At 49.3% G+C, this 16,318-nt stretch overlaps 1 protein-coding gene across 13 annotated transcripts in view; it reads left to right on the forward strand.

The window, feature by feature from the left end:
- Positions 1-16,318, forward strand: part of HSPG2 (heparan sulfate proteoglycan 2) — an 86,998-nt gene that overhangs the window by 20,549 nt on the left and 50,131 nt on the right. For 9 of the 13 annotated variants that reach the window (XM_089537307.1, XM_089537309.1, XM_089537311.1 and 6 more), the window contains exons 2-10: positions 2,002-2,137; positions 3,123-3,206; positions 11,146-11,255; positions 11,376-11,434; positions 12,247-12,407; positions 12,563-12,601; positions 15,036-15,161; positions 15,264-15,389; positions 16,005-16,268. In XM_089537307.1, the coding sequence (XP_089393433.1) occupies positions 2,002-2,137; positions 3,123-3,206; positions 11,146-11,255; positions 11,376-11,434; positions 12,247-12,407; positions 12,563-12,601; positions 15,036-15,161; positions 15,264-15,389; positions 16,005-16,268 (1,105 nt within the window). Of the gene's footprint in view, positions 1-1,638; positions 1,751-2,001; positions 2,138-3,122; positions 3,207-11,145; positions 11,256-11,375; positions 11,435-12,246; positions 12,408-12,562; positions 12,602-15,035; positions 15,162-15,263; positions 15,390-16,004; positions 16,269-16,318 lie in introns of those variants that run through there. The other 4 variants (XM_089537308.1, XM_089537319.1, XM_089537318.1 and 1 more) reach the window with 2 other exon arrangements.

Below are 16,318 nucleotides of genomic sequence, written 5' to 3' on the forward strand. Positions count from 1 at the left end.
GCGTGTGTCCAAGAGGGAAGAAACAGTCTTTATTTTGGCATTCAAGGTGAGACTGCAACTCCCAGAATCCCCAGCCAGAGCAAGGCCACACAAGGAGTTGTTGGTTGCTTTGCACCTTCAGGTTGTTTCCAACTTAAGGCAACTCTGTCATGGCAAGGCTTGTTCAGAAGAGGTTTGCCATTGCCTTGCCCTGAGATTGAGAGGTTTCATGGCTGAGCAGGGAATCAAACCTTGGTCTCCAGCGTTGGATGCTCAAACCACTACTTTTTGGAGGTCCAAAAGAAGGAACTTTTCCAAGGCCTGGATACCTAGCCTATGGCTGACACATCCCGGACCCACAAAGATCAACACATTGGTTCCCTTGGGGTGTCAAAACCCCACAACAGTGACCGCAACATGTCTGTTTGGCGCATGGAAATTTTTAGCTGCCTTCGGGATTGTAACCCCTTTGCTCCCCAAAGCCAGGACTTTGCGTTCTTTGCAAACAAAGGGGAGAAAATGTCTCAAATCTTTTGCCAAAACAAGCAGCCTTCTCTCTCTCTTGAGCTGATGGAGTAGATTTACACACGGTTGGGTTTTAAGTGCCTTCAGCATCTCGCCCTCGGAAAGGAGGCGAACGGAGTTACGTAAACGATCGGAGTCGTGTCTCTAATCTTCTTTTCCTCCTGAGAGTCCACCAAGTAAGCAAGGCTCAAAGTCAACTCCAAAACGCTTACTGTCAGCCCTCCATATTTGGAGCATTGACTTTTGTGGATTTGATTATTTGCAGTTACTGATTAATATGTTTTCTCTTTTAGATCCTCCAGTTCAACTCTGCTAGATGTTGACCATAGAGTTGCGCTGGAAGACTAAGAGGTTACTAGGGAAAATACTTCTCTAGGCATCTGTAGGTCCTCCAATGTGATGCTCTGGTCAAACTCTGGCAGATGTTGATCATAGAGTTGTGCTGGAGGACCTAGAGATTACTAGGGAAAACATTTCTCTAGGCATTTGTAGGTCCTCCAGCTTGATTCTGTGGTCATCCTATAGCAGATGTTGACCACTGAGTTGTTTCGGAGGCCCTTGAGATTCCTAGAGAGAACACTTCTCTAGGCATTTGTAGGTCCTCCAATGTGATTCTGTGGTCAACGTCTGGAGTTGCGCTGGAGGACCTAGAAATTCCTGGAGAGGTAAAACCATAGTGGTTTTTTTATTTGCAGTTTTTCCAGTTTCACAGGGATCCTGAACCCCTAACCCCAGTAAATCTGGGGCATGTGTAGACTACGTGTATGTGTAGAAAAATGCTCAGTGAGTGTACTCTGCTTCAGAGTAGCTATTGGGTTTAGGCCTCTGGACAGCTTCCGATTCTGGGTTTACACCTTTTGCACAGATGTGGTAGCAACACACAGCCGCACCACCGGGCAATCCTCTCTTGGAAGAAAACCTTTCCCTTCAGCATAAGAGTGAGCATGGCATCCCTGCCCTGCATTCCTGCCTCTCTTCCTCGATAGCCACTTGATTCTCGAGCCCCCTTCTCCAAACCGACCCACATCAGTCTGGCCAGTCCCACACTGGCTTCTCCCAGTCTGCCTCTGAGGACTCTCAGCATCGCCACTCGACTTCGAGGGCTCTCTGCGCCATTCGCGACGACTCTGTGCTGCACTCCTTTAAGTCGTTCCAGCTTTTGCAATGCGCCACTTGCAGCTTTCCAAAATGGGGGATCCTTTCCCCCTTCCAGATGTTGCTAAGACCCTGACACTGAATGCTAGGGGTGCGAATTCTCCTCCGTTTTGGGGAGGTCTCTGGCCTGGTGCATTTCTACAGCTTTGCTGTTCGCAACTGCAGTAGCTTTATTGTTTGCCATAGCACCTCCAGCTTTGGTGTTTGCAACAGCAATAACTTTAGCTGTATTGTTTGCAATAGCACCTGTTTGCTATAATGGACACAGGATACTTCCAGATGTGTTTGTCTGTGTTTGTGAAACGTCTGCATCCTCAACCTCTGCTCTCCCTCTGGCTGCAGGTTACTCAGGCCTCCAAGCGACCGGACGAAGCCTCCTTCCCAGAAGACACAGAATCGGAAGCCGTCCATCGGCAATGGAGGAGCTACGCTGACCTCTCCGACGACGAGGATCTCTTGGCGGACGAAGCGTCCGGAGGTAAGGAGGAGTAGCCAGTTGGAGGAACATCTTCCTTTTCTGTCTCATAGACTCATACAGTTGGAAGGGACCACAAGGATCATCTGGACCAGTGATTCCCAAACGTTAGTCCTCCAAAGGTTTTGGACGTCAGCTCCCAGAATTCCTGATAGTTGGCCAACCTGGCAGGGGCCTCTGGGAGTTGGAAGTCCAAAACCCCCAAAAGACAGAGTGTCCACCACCCTTCGAGGCGGTCCATTCAATGGTTGGACAGCTCTTACAGTCAATAAGTTCTTCCTAATGTTCAGGAGGAATTTCTCTTCTTCTGTGCTCCAAACCCCAAACCATGGACTGTTGAAATTCTGGTTCCATATTTATAAGTCATAGCATATGGAAGTTCTCCCTAATGTTTAGATGTGATCCCTTTCCCTGCAACTTGAATCCCTTGCTTTGCATCCTAGTCTCCGGAGCAGCGGTAAACAAGCCGACTCCATCCTCTCCGTGGCATCCTTTCGGATATTTAAATATCCCTTCAGATATTTAAAGATAGCCGTCGTGTCACCTCTCAAGTCTTCTCTTCTCTGAGCTGAACATAGCTGCCCAGCTCCTGTGTCAAATGGGGACAATGAATCCACTCCGGGCTTTAATCCAAAGTTTAAAAGCATGTCTGAAAAGGCTGGATGGACCCATTTTGGGTTGAGCAACATTGGGCATCTCCTTTAAATATTGGCATAAAACCTGCCCCATTAACTTGTGAGTGACTGGAATTGGTAGCGTTACCTGGATGCATTGCTGCACCTCATTCAGGAACTGGACCTCAATGATTGGAGGACAACATTTCCCTGTTTTTTTAGGATTGCAGCTCCCATAATCCTGGAGAAGGACTCTGGAGATTGCAGTGCAAAAAAGAGAACAGAAATCAGGGCCTCTGTATTTGCAAACCAAGAGTTGTTGCAGTTTTGGGGTCTCTCGTCAGTACTCATGCAATGTGTCTCTTTTTGGACAGATGGTTATGGAAGCGGAGAGAACGGCAGCGGCACTGTTTCCCCCGAGAAGCCTCTCCCCTCCGTCAGTCCGCTTTTCCCCACAGGTAAGAGGCAAGCTGGCCCTATGGCACAAAGCGTCCGCTCAGGAGGTCCTGAGTTCGAACTATACCCTAGGATGCAGTACTGATGAGTGCCTGCGTTCAAGTCCAAGAGCAAGGCGCTGGCCGACCTCAGAGGTCTGTTGTTGCGAGAAAAGTGCACAGGAAGGAAGGGAAGCCTCTCTGCTTATTTTGGTTGGAAATGCAGCAGGTTTTCTCGATTTTATCAGCTTGGTTTAGGTGAGAGAGAAAAAGAGACCCTTTATTTTCGCTATTGGGGAAGCGTGAAGCTGTAAAGCCTTGTGCAGCAAAACTGAGGAAGGGTTTGTAAAACTGAGGTTCTGGGCTACAAGCTCCAGAATCCCCCAGACAGCTCCATGGCATCTCATTTCACAAATATTGCCTTGATAGGTATGTGTGTGTGTGTGTGTGTGTGTGTGCATATATATCCCCTTAGACTTGGCATTTCTGATTTGAATGATATACTCTCTGCCCCCCGATACTTAATGAATCATGGTCCAACGCTGAAACCTCAATGCCATGCTGTCTCTCAGTCCTTGGCACCTTTAGCTAAAACAATTCAGAGCTTGGAAACGTTCCTTTTTTAAGAAGCAATAAGTCCCAGAATCCCCAACTAGCATTGTCCGGCTGTTATTGCCTTGATGGCCAGCTTGTGAAAATGGCTTTATTTTTACCCCCAACTCCCAGCACCCCCCAACTATCCATGATCAGTAGCCAGGCATTTTGACCACATATTATTACATGCCCTTTACTTTTACCCTCGACTTATCCATGGGTCATAACAAAATCCATCATTTTGGTCCCCAAAACTGCCCTCGACTTATACATGAGGTTGACTTAGAGTCAAGTATATACAATAGTACTGTAAAATCCATTTTGGAAACTGGGGGTTCTGGTAAGTGCAGTGCCATAATGCGCCCTTTGCTCCCCATCCAACTGTGGGGATTTTGGGTCCCTCCACATTTTGCTGGACTACATCTCCCAGCACCCCCAAGTTAAGGAACATCTGAGAGTTGAGGCCTGACAGCATCTGGAAGATTGCGTAATTCCTAACCCTGTTATAAAAGGATCTCAAGAGACGGCCGTCGATGGGACAGACGCTTCTTTGCAGGGCTCCTTGGAGAGCCACCGTTGCTCTGAGTAGCAAACACCAAGCCAGACCTTTGGAGAAATGAAGGACCTGGGAAGAAACCCACCTCCATGGCATCCTTCCATATGTCCTTTGCTTCTGGGTAACCTGCAAAATGTCAGATCATGTCCCAGTTCCAGACAGGTCTGAGCGGGCTTCGGAGAACGTTCTTGAATTGGCAACATATGCACAAAAGGCAAGCCATGCGCAAGCCGTGGGAGGGTTTTTGGAAGGCTTGGAGGGGCCTGTCTGGAGCACAACACCCACATCAATGGGTCTGGAAGGGAAGAGCAGAGCCAGACCTCTTTCTCATCTCCAAGACGGTCCCAACAGATACGCCGCCGATTCATTCTGGACCAGCGCTTTGGCTCCCAAGACTGGAAGGAGGAAGGAAAGGCAGAGACATCCATTCCTCTGAGCTTGGGAAAACAATACTTTTTGGGAGCGGGGGACGACAACAACTCCCACAATCCCCCACAACCCGGCATTATGGGACTGCACTTCCCAGAACTCCAGTTTCCAATACAGCCAGAGGATTCTGGATGTTACAGTACTGATACATGGTCAAAATGCCTTCCTGCTGAACATTGGGGGATTCTGAGAGTTGTAGGTTTTTAAGAAGCCACTTTTCCAAACGTTAATGCCAGGGCATTAATGGCTGGACAGTGGCCATGCTAGCTGGGGATTCTGGGAAATCTAATCCCCTCCCCCAAAAAGAACTTTTTAAAGGCTTGCCCTGCTCCACTCTCCCTGCATTTTCAAGGGCCGCTCTGCTACAGCGCATGCCTCTATATCCATGTGTTATATTAAGCAATTCCCCTCTCGCCATCCCTTATTTTTTGACATTTAGGCAGGGAAACCCCAGACCAACCCCTTTCCCACAATGCATTCCAAGGCGAGGCGGGTGTGCCTCTGTTTGTGTGTGTGTTTGTGTAGACAAGCACGTCCCTCCAAATGATGCAGCCGCTTTGTGGGTTTTGGTTTTAGCTCCAAAGCAGGGAAGCTCTCTCTCTCTCTCTCTCTCTGGCTGCATCCATATTGGAGAAATAGCCCAGTTTGGCATGGTTTTAACTCTTTCTGGCTCAAGGCTATGGAATTCTGGGAGCTGGAGTTTGTTGTGGGGCCCAGAGTGGAGCTTATACATGGACATTCAGTTCAGCTTTCAAGCAGAAAGTTCAAATAGTTTGCTCCAGATGGGTCTCCCTCCCGCAAACATGGAAAAGGACCTTTTGGGGGACAACAAGTTCCAGAATTACCCAGCCATTGTTGCTTCATGTTCCCTCCTTCCTTAATCTCAGTTATCTACATTATCAATCATCTTTCCTTCCGCAGTATTACTTAATCTCCACCTTCCTTCCTTCCTTCCTTCCTTCCTTCCTTCCTTCCTTCCTTCCTTCCTTCCTTCCATCCAGCTCTTAAACTGACTGAATTGACACTCTCTTTTTTCTTTTCCTTCCTTCCTTCCTTCCTGCCTCTCTACTTAACCAAGTTCTTTTCCACCCTCTTCTTTTCTTCAGTATTCCTTCCTTCGTTCATTTTCAGCCTCCCTTCTTTCTTAGCATTGCTGGATGGGGCATTCTGTTGTCTCTGAAAAGGACCTCTCTGCACTCCACCTCCCGGAACCATGGATTGTGAGTTGCTGCCATTGTGCCGTGTTTATTCTTAGCCCAAAATGACACCCGTGGAGGAGAGTGCAGCTGTTTCGGGTCTCATCCATCAGTTGTTGCCAGGGATAGAGCAAGTGTATCCGTGAGAGAGAGAAAGAAAGAGAGAGAGAGAGAAAGAAAGAGAGAGATTCCCCTGCACTGGTTCTCTAGTCTCCTTGAGGAAGGGAGCATTCTTGCAGGAAGGAAAGTGTGCCAGGAGAGCTGTGCAATTCCCAGAGTTAATCAAATGTCAGGGCAAAGAGCTATGGCAAGGAGGAGGTGGGGGGCTTAGGAGGAGTGTGGATGATGGGAGCCTTAGCAGGGATGAGGGGCTCCAGTCTCCCAAGGGAGGAGGGAACCTCCGATTTTCTTGGTTCTGCACCTACCTTGAGCACCACAGCTATCTCAATAACCAATCTTTCTTTTCCTTCCTTACCCTCTCTCTTTTCCCCCTCCATCCCTTCCACCTTCCATTTCGCTTCCTTCCTTCCTTCCTTCCTTCCTTCCTTCCTTCCTTCCTTCCTCTACATTCATTAACCTTCCTTCCTTCCTTCCTTCCTTCCTCTACCTCACATTGCATTCATTAACCTTCTTTCCTTCCTTCCTTCCTTCCTTCCTTCCTTCCTTCCTTCCTTCCTTCCTCTACCTCACCCTGCATTAATTAACCTTCCTTCTTCCTTCCTCCCACTTTCCCTCCCTCCCTCCCTTCCTTCATCAACCCCATCCTTTCCCTCTGAATATTCTTTCCTTCCTCTCTTCTTCCTTTCCCCTATCATGCCCTTCTCTTTTCTTCTCTTTTCTGCAGACCACCCTCCGTTTCTTCCTTCTTCTTCTTCTCCTCCTCCTCCTCTTCCTCCGGAGGGTCTCCCTCCTCCTGCCGGCATGACCTCCGAAACGGACGATGAGGCTCCCCTCAGTAAGTGACTGGAGCAGGCCTAGGCCTTGGCTTTGCACTCAAGGGATCTGAGACTTTGACCAGCAGACTCCCTCCATGCGCCTGCCAAAAGCAGTGGCTGATGGGGCCAGAAGCCAGGCGTTCTCCTTAGGGAAATAATGAGTGTCAAGGCATACAATGCAAAAAAGAGGATTACAGGATGCCATGAAACCACCATGCTCCACGATGCTCTGGCTTTTTGCAAGGGATGAGAAGGGACTCAGGTGGACTATGGCTTTCCTCCAAGCTGCACATCCCAAAGCCCTGGAGCATGGGAGGGCAGGTTGAGTTGAGAAGGGGGCATATTTTTGATTTCTGGACCATGTCTGGCAACATTCTTCTGAAAACCTGAGATTGGAAAATTTGGGGTGGGGGGACCCCCCCACACACACACACCCCAGTATAGCTTTGGTGAACTGGAGCCCAAAACAGGAGAAACTCTATTCCAAACTGGAAATGCATTTATGTGCTGCTTTCAAGCCTGGCCACCTCTCCCCATTGATGAAGCTGAAAACTTTCATGGCCGGCATCCATAGGTTTTTTCGGGTTGTGTGGCCATGTTCTAGAAGAGTTTGTTCCTGGCGTTTTGCCGGCGTCTGGGGCTGGCATCTTCAGAGAAGATGCCATTGGGTTCTCCCCATTGGGTTTGGCACATTGGCCAGCCCCTTCACAAGAGCTGCACAACTTGGGAGCTGAGCCAAAGAGAGGGGCCAGTTTAACGCACCTTTCTCAAAACCCCTTAAGATGCACCACATGTTATGTGTGCATGCTTACAGTCCTCCTAATTCGATTCTAGCATCGGAAAGAGCAAAGAGCTCAGTCATTGCATTGTGGGTCAGGCTGGCGGGGTTGAAGGCGAGGCGGTGAGGTCCCCCCTTCGAATCCTGCGCACTCCTCCGGCCGGAGAGGGTGACTCAGCCGACAGGAAAAGAGTCCCGAGGGCTTCTGTTTTTCTGCTTATTGTTCTGTTTTGCGTGGCTCCGAGTAGTTTCCCAGCTCCCCTTTCGGAGCCAGAGAACAAGGGCTCCTTAAAAGGAGGCAAAGCAAACCAGGAGGAGAGGCTGAGGAAGAGGGGGAGGAAAGGAGCAGGTTTTTCACAGCTGGAGCAAAGAGGGGCTTCCAAGGAGGAGGGAACACACCAGTTGCAGGCCTGGATAGAGTCCTTCTCCTCTGGCCAACTTCCCTCTACTTCTGTTCCTTCGCCACCAATTTCTTCCCTCTGTGACTTTTCATCCCCATCACTGCTCCAAAGATTGCCTTTCCCCCGGAGGACTACAGCTCCTATCGTGGGGTGGGTTTGAGGAGTTGCAATCCTCTTCCCAGCTCCGGCTGTCTTTTGGGGCAGCCATGACCTGGCTCAAGCACGCAGACTTACATGGCGCGACGTGCGAACAGCCTAAATTGAGTCATTCCTCATTCCCATTGCTCCACATCTGGCACCCCAGATGTGCGCTCCTCATGGCTCAGCATCCCCAGGATTTTAGGTTGGGCTTTGCATGAACCGAGAGGACCAGGCTGACCCCATTGCGCGGCCGACCGTTGTGCAAACTCAAACCCCCACAAACGCAAAGCAGCCGAGCCTCCGAGTCTCCTGCTTTGCCCCTAATTCCAGATCCTTTTTGAAAAGAGGAGTGGCACTCCACACATGGCCAGAGGAGGCATTTCCCTTGATGATTCAGCTCCCATGCCCAGAATTGAGGCTTCTGTCATGAAGCAGAATAAGGGCTTCTGACACTTCTGTGGCTACAATTAATCCCCAGACCTGGTTCACCCAGAAGCAGAGTTGGGAAGAAGTTCAGTATAGCCTTTTGGGGATTCTAGGAGCATGAGCATGGAGGGATTCGAACGTGGGACCCACCTCCCTGACATCCAAGATAAGTCTGGCTTTGAGGCCAGAGACCATCCCTGCTCTGTCTCCCCGCCCAGCTCTCAAGTCCTCCGTAGAAAGAGCTGTTTGATCGGCGGTGTGGGGCGTAGCGCATTCTTTGGGGGTGACTGCAGGCAGGGAGAGGAGCCCTCCCATGTCCCAGGGGCATCGGTCATCTGGGAAGGAGGGCAGGGTCTGAATGGGCCATTGTGGGAGACAGAGAACAAGGGCCCTGTGTCCTGTCCTTGCCTCAGAGAAGGGTGGGCAGCACCTTGGCATCTTGGCATGCCACCCTCAGAAGAAAGAGATGAAGGGGTAGGGTTTGTCCCTTTGGCTCTGGGCATTTAGTGTGAGAAAGCAACTTTCCCAAAGCTCTGCTTTGCACCCAGATCCATGCGTTCCCAGCTCACTCCACTTTCTCTTGCAGCCAGTGGCATTCCTTCCTTTCTCCCTTCGAACTGGCTCTAAGGGGGTCTCTGACGTCCACAAAGTTGGCACCTTTGTAAGGCCAAAAAGCCATTGTAAATATCAACATAAGCAAAATAGGCAAGGTTACGAAGCCCTTCCTTCCACCTCCTGGCTATCTTTGCACCCAGGACACCTAACGCCAGGCATGGAGGGCGGTCAAGATCCAGTTTGGAGGGTCCCTCCTGCAAAAGAAGCACCTGCAACACTGAAAAGCAAAATAACCCGCACTTGGCCAGTCCATTTGCAGCTGCGGCTGGCAGTTGCAGCTGGCCAGGAATCCTCTTGGCCTGGAGCCTGTGTGAAACCTGGGGGTGGGAAGCCAAAAAATAAAATAAAATTAGACTGCAATAAAAAATGCAGAGCTGTTTGCATTTTGCACGCAGAGACAGCCTCTTTCCTGGGAATGGATGGCTTCAGGCATTGGCCTGGGAAGGAAGCCCAGTCAGGTCCCATGCATGCCTTTCCCCATCTAAGAATGGGGCGAAGGTGGCTGTGTTTGCAAATGCGCGTCGGAGGAAGAATGCCTCATTGAAGCAACTGCTGAGTGTTGCCCATTGAAGGGTGGGGTGACCGCCTTGGCGTCTTTGGCCCCTTTCAGAAAATACACACATACACAAAAATTCCCTTGGAAATCCTACACACACCTCTCCCTGTGCCAATGGTATGCATGGCATGCATGGAAGAAACCAGCATGCGTTATTGACCAATATGCGTGGCGCATGGAGGAAATTAGCAAACGGCCAGAGATCTTGCATCACCTTTGAGACTCACTGCAAGAAAGACGTTGGCAATGTGAGCTTTCAGAGACTTAAAGTCTACTTCCTCAGATGCACTCCACCAAATGCATCTGAAGAAGTAGACTTAAGACTAGGAACGCTCATGCTGCCAACTTTCCTTCTTTCAGTTAGTCTTAAATGTGCTACAAGATCTCTGTACATATTGATTCTAGAGACTAACATGGCTACATCTTTGCATTACTGGCCAGAATCTGTCTGGTCACTGGTCAAGTAGAACCCACTGAATCTGATCCAATGAAAGTAGTTGTATAGCAAGTCACCAGGCAGGAAAATCCCATTGACTCAAGGGGCATATCTAGTCTGTGACTCAGTGATGCTTATCTGCTCTGGTTACCTTTGTTCTCAGGGTGAGAGAACCGCAGGATGAATGTGGCCCTCTGGGACCCATAAATGACCCGTTAGGTTCCCCCAAATGGCCACGCACCCTTCCACATGACAACACCATTCCCCTTCTTTTGCATTGATCCATCTTTCCCACCAATCTAAAAAGTGGAAATGGCTTTTTAAAAGACTTAGGATCCAAACAGATAGGCCAAAATAAAGCTGCTTCGGGTCACTTTAAAATGATGCATGCATCCTATGAGTCTGGAAGCCGCGCCAAAGCCATGCTCCAATCCTAAGGACTGGAGCGCAGCTTTGGCACAGTTTCTGGCCTCTTAAGATGCATGTGTCATTTAAACAGCATACCTCCAAAGTGACCCAAAGCAGCATTATTTTGGCCTCTCTGTTCAGGCCCTTAGTTACCAGCAGTAAGGACATATACCAAAAATAGCCCAGTATTTTCCCCCTTCCTTTCTTTTTTGCTTTGACCCTGCTGACCGCCACCAAAATGTAGCCCTTGCAAAGTTATCTGAAGGCAAAGGTGGCCCTTAGGGGACTTTAGGAGGATCCTTACACTTGTCTTATTCCTTCCCAACTTAAAAATGGTTGCAATCCATCCCAACTCAGATCACGATTCTCCTCCTTTTCCTCTATGGTTCTGAGTAAGGAATGAGGGAGGTAGTTTGTGCATTGTGTGGTCAGTGCAGAAAGGCCACCGGTCATTGTTGGCACTGATTTTCTTCTCCGTTGGCTTCCTTCCAGTCTACTTCCGGGCCTTGGTGAACTTTACAAAGTCCATCGACTACAGTCCACGGCTAGACGATGTCAACTCCGAAGAGTTTCGGGATGTTTCCGAAGCGGTTGTGGACACGGTAAGAAGGAGAAGAAGAAGGGACCCTAAAACGGGAACAAAAGTCCAGCAAATGTTCCGAAACGTCAGCAGGTCCTTCTCTTTCACTGACCGGTCCTATTTCCCCCCCCCCCTTTTGCAGTTGGAGTCCGAATACTACAAAATCCCCGGCGAACAGGTGGTCAGCGTGGTCTTTATCAAGTGAGTCTGGGCATCGGTTTTCATTCTGGCGGCATTTGGGATTCTTTACTTTTTGCAGGCTTCTGCTGCAGACAAAAATGCAGACTGGGAGGAATGGGGTTTGGTGCATGTGTGCATAAGAAAGAGAGAACATGAGGAATCCCCATTTCCAAATTGCTGTGGCCTTTGCAATGTGGTGCGCAACGTGTGGCGCCTCCAAGCAAGCCATGAAGACCTGCATTTTTCTTGCTTGGAGATAAAGAGGGAAAGGAAGAGTAACCAGAGGCCAAAAAAAGGGAAAGATTTGGGATGGGTTTCATCTACTTTTGGCTCCGATTGCCACCAAGATACCTTTGAGGGATGGTCTGCCAGGAAATTTGGCAAGGAAAGAAAGGAACGGTTGCCCACCCCTGTCTTGCAAATGTTACCCTTTTGCTTTCCTTAAGTGTCAATGGCTTGGGGCTTTTAAAGAATGCCTCCCCAATCCTATATTTTAGGATTTTCTAGTAGTGTGGTCAATGGGTTGGGAATGGGGACACTTTCTCCATGCCTTAAGTAGAGCGTTCAACTCTCTCCCCCCAAAAAATATGTCTGCTTTTTGGAGGGACCACATCTCCCATAATCCCAGTGGCTGCACTGGGGGGATACTGGGTTTTGTGTCTCACTAACCCCCCAAAATATGAACTTTCCTGCACTTTGCACACATGGGATTTATTACCTTTCGATAGATGGTTGTGTGTGTGTCTGTATGGTCTGTGTCTGTTTGGGAACGGGGGAATACGCCTCCACGATTTGGGCTTATTCCTTACTTTTCCTTCTTTCCTTCCATGCAGGGAAATCGACGGCTACGTTTTCGTGGAGCTGGACGTTGGCTCCGAAGGCAACGCGGACGAGGGCCAGATCCGGGAGGTGCTCTTCTCCGTCATCGAAAGCGGCTCCATTGCTTCCTACGTCACGTCCACAACTGGTTTCCAGTTCCGGAGACTGGGAACAGGTGAGCCTCTGGGGCTGGGCTATAAGAAACCAGTATATGTATATACATATATGTGTGTGTGTGAGTGTGACAGTATAAGTGGCAATGGGGTTGTTGTCTGTTCGTTTCGGGGGTCCAATTTCCACATTCCCCACTAACTCTCAGTTTACTTCCAGCCCAAACCCCTCCACCTCCACTTTCGCCAGAGCCTCCAGGTGAGTAAGGAAGCATAAAGGTGCAAAGGAGAGGTGCAAAGCAGGAACGGAGTGTGGTTGTGTCTTTGTGTGTTTGCATGTTTCCAGCTTGAGGGCTTTAGTCATGGTTAAACCCCATGCCAGCGGGTTGAACTGCCATACATACTCGACTATAAGTCAACCTCATGTATTAGTCGAAGGCACGTTTTGGGATCAAAGTGATGGATTTTTGATATGACGCATGGATAAGGCGAGGGTAAAACCTAGGGGCATGTAACAAAGGATATAAAAGGATGGCGCAAAGGAAGATAATGTAAAAGGCTTACCAAATTCCATCATGCTGACCCCAAAGTCTAGATCACCGGTTCTCAACCTGTGGGTTGCAACCCCTTTGGTGTTCGAACGACCCTTTCACAGGGATCACCTAAGACCATCTGAAAACACATATTCCCAATGGTCTTAGGAACCGAGACCAAAATAATTTTATGGTTGGGAGTCACCAGAACATGAGGAACTGTATTAAAGGATTGCAGCATTAGGACAGTTGAGAGCCACTGGTCTAAATGAATGGGAGAATGGGGTCAGCTTTTGCAGGACAGATCACACTCTTGTCTTTCACTGGCGGCTGGTCCCTTTATTAATACAAGTACCGCACTTACGTTGACCCTTGGATAAGTCGACTCGGATTGTTTGGGTGAATTTATTGGACTAAAATGTATAGACTTATACATGAGTATATACAGCAGATGGCCTTTCCATTTCTATTCTATTCCATGAATCTAGTCCTTGGGCAGAACTCAAAAAAGCTGAATTTGAGGGACCCCACTTTCCATGAATCAAGATTCTGGGAAATAGGTGCCTGCCTCCAAAAAAGTTGGCTTCCCTGACTTGTGTTGTGCGGAGTTGTTATCCTCCCAGCAACCGTCCTTGCATACACACCCACGCACATATGCACATACACACACACGCAAACGCACAACTCCACACCAGGTGCCTCCTTGACTTCGCTCAGCCCTGGAATCCGGAGCGGAAGAAGGAGAAACCAGAGCTCCCAGGCTCAGGTTTCACCATTTGCAAAGAGGCCTCTGGATATCTCTGCCGTTGCAGAGATTTATTGCAAGGAGATTTCAAAGTCCAGGCATCCTCGGTGTTTTGAAAATGGGGCAAAAGACATTTCCTTGGGGGGTGTTGGAAGGGGTGTTTTGAGTCCACTGGCTGGGGATTCTGGGAACTGCAGTCCAAAGACAAGAATTTCTTACACTTGTGTTGAAGTGAAGCTTTCTGTTCCCTGGCTGCTGCTGCCACACTGCAGAATTAATGCAGCTTGGCATCGGTTTTAACTCTTGATGGATGCTGGCTGGGGGATTCTGGGAACTGCAGTCCAAAATAAAATGAGGCGGACTTGTCCTAGTTCTGGACTAATCTGGGAAGATGTTCCTCGCTTTGTTTGGCTGGCCTTTGCAAATGCTAACTGTGTGCTGTGTGGGTCTGGTGTGGGTTTCTTTGTATGCGTATGTTCCTAACAAAGGTGTGCAAATGGGTCCTGCCTTTTTTCATTAGCATTTGGTCGCTAGCGTTGGGAAGCATGCAAGGGTCACAAGGTTTGGCTCAGCATGCAAAGCCTTCTCCATCGGTTTGGTGCAAAAGGGGCTGCTTTGCTTAAAGAAGAACCCAGCTTTATTCATTTGCAACATTCTCGACCTGCTTTAAAACTGGCTCCGGAGGCTGGGATGCATATTGCAGGAAAAGGGATCACAGCTAAATGTTACGGAGAACTTCCAGATCTAATATGCTATGACTTATAAATAGGAAACCAGAATCTCAACAGAATAACCGTCCATGGTTTGGGGGTTTGGAGCACATAAGAAGAGATACTCCTCCCAAACATTAGGGAGAACATATTGGCTGTAAGAGCTGTTCAACCGTTGAATGGACTGCTTTGGAGGGCAGAGGACGCTCCGTCTTTGGAGGCCTTCAAACAGAGGTTGCATGGACCGCTTTCAGGAGTGCTTTGGTTGTATATTATGGCTCCTGCCTTCGACAAGATTCTGTAACATACAAATGTGAAACTAGATTTCCAACGGGAGAACAATCCATGGCAGCAGTAAACAAGTTGGCTCCATCTTTGACATGGCATGCTTTCAGAGATTCAAAGAGAGCCATCATGTTTAGATTTTAAGATTATTAGTGCCATGCTGTCAAATATCCACCAGATGACAGCATTTTATCACATTTATACTAATGCTACTTCCAAGATGCCAAGCATTGATACCTTTATGCGTTGCTCTCCTGTTTAATAATAATAATAATAATAATAATAATGATAATGGAAAGGCATCACAGAATGTGGGTGGAGGAGGGCTGTGCCACACAAAGAGGGAGCGAAAGAGACCCCTGCGCCCCACGCTGTGGCCCTGATCCTGAACTCATGTTTCATTATTATTATTTATTTCAGTGCCCCCGGAAGTGCGCGCTTGCACCTTTGAGGAGTTTTCGTGCCGCAGCGGGGAATGCATACCCAGGGAGTTCCTCTGCGACCGGCGGCCGGACTGCCGTGACATGTCGGACGAACTGGACTGCGGTGAGCAAAGATGGCGGTCCTGGCGGAGGACGGAGGGTGGGTCGGGGGTCCCCAAAAGAGGCTGGGTCTCACTCCAGCCCCTCTTTGCACTCCTGCCCATAGGTGAGCCGACTGCACCTGAGTGCGCTGAAGATGAGTTCACTTGCGACAGCGGGGAATGTGTCCTTAAACTGTACCGCTGTGACGGACACCCCGATTGCGGGGATGCCTCCGATGAAGATGGCTGCGGTGAGCAACTAGAGAGGGCAGTTTACAATGTGTGTAAGCTAATTGCTCCCCAACAATCTGGGTTCTTAGGATGCAAGCCTGAGCCGAGCTTGAGCCCCTTCGGCTGGTTTTGAACTCGCAACCTTGTGGTATGTGAGTGAGCAGCTGTGGCGCAGCCATTTAACCCCTGCGCCACCAATTATACCATTAAGATTTAAAACAAAAACAAAGCAGCATCCACGTCATGCAAAGACCTGGGGGCATAAAAATGACTTTACCTGCTGTCGTTGGGGCAGTTTGTTGGGGGCTATTGGCTAATATGAAGTCCAAGGCTTTCATGGTCGGCATCCATAGCTTTTTGTGGGGTTTTTGGGCTACTATGTGGCCATGTTCTGGAAGAGTTTATTCCTGACATTTCACCAGCATCTGTGGCTTTGCCATCTTCAGAGAAACTGGCTAATAGACTGTAAAGGCTTAGAGAGTGCTGAGACCATTGATATAGAATGTAAATGCTATAATGCTATTGCAGGTGGAGACAGCAGACAACTTCCACAAAATGGCTCCAGCGTCTGGCAGTTGCATGCGTTCATGCCGCCATCCTCCCTCTCACCTTCTCTCTTTGTTTCCTTGCCAAAGATCTCACAACGCCTCCGCCTCCCGCCTCCTCGCCGCGCCCAATGACCACCCGCATCCCTGCCACCACTTTGTCCCCGGTGACCACCCGCCGAGCTCCGGTCACTTCCCCGCCTCGGGTGGGCGCCGCCAAGCCCTCGCTGCCCTCGGAGCTGCGTCCGTGCCGGAAAGACGAGGCTGTCTGCTCCAACAAGCAGTGCATCCCCCGCGAATACATCTGCGACGGAGAGAGGGATTGCCGCGACGGCAGCGACGAACTGAACTGCGGTGAGTCTGGAGACCCCAAAGGCCGCAAAACGGAGCCTCAGCAACCATGT

This window comes from Sceloporus occidentalis, unplaced genomic scaffold, assembly GCF_023333645.1.
Source record: "Sceloporus occidentalis isolate IW3139 unplaced genomic scaffold, rSceOcc1.0.p SCAF_8, whole genome shotgun sequence".
NCBI lineage: Eukaryota > Metazoa > Chordata > Lepidosauria > Squamata > Phrynosomatidae > Sceloporus > Sceloporus occidentalis.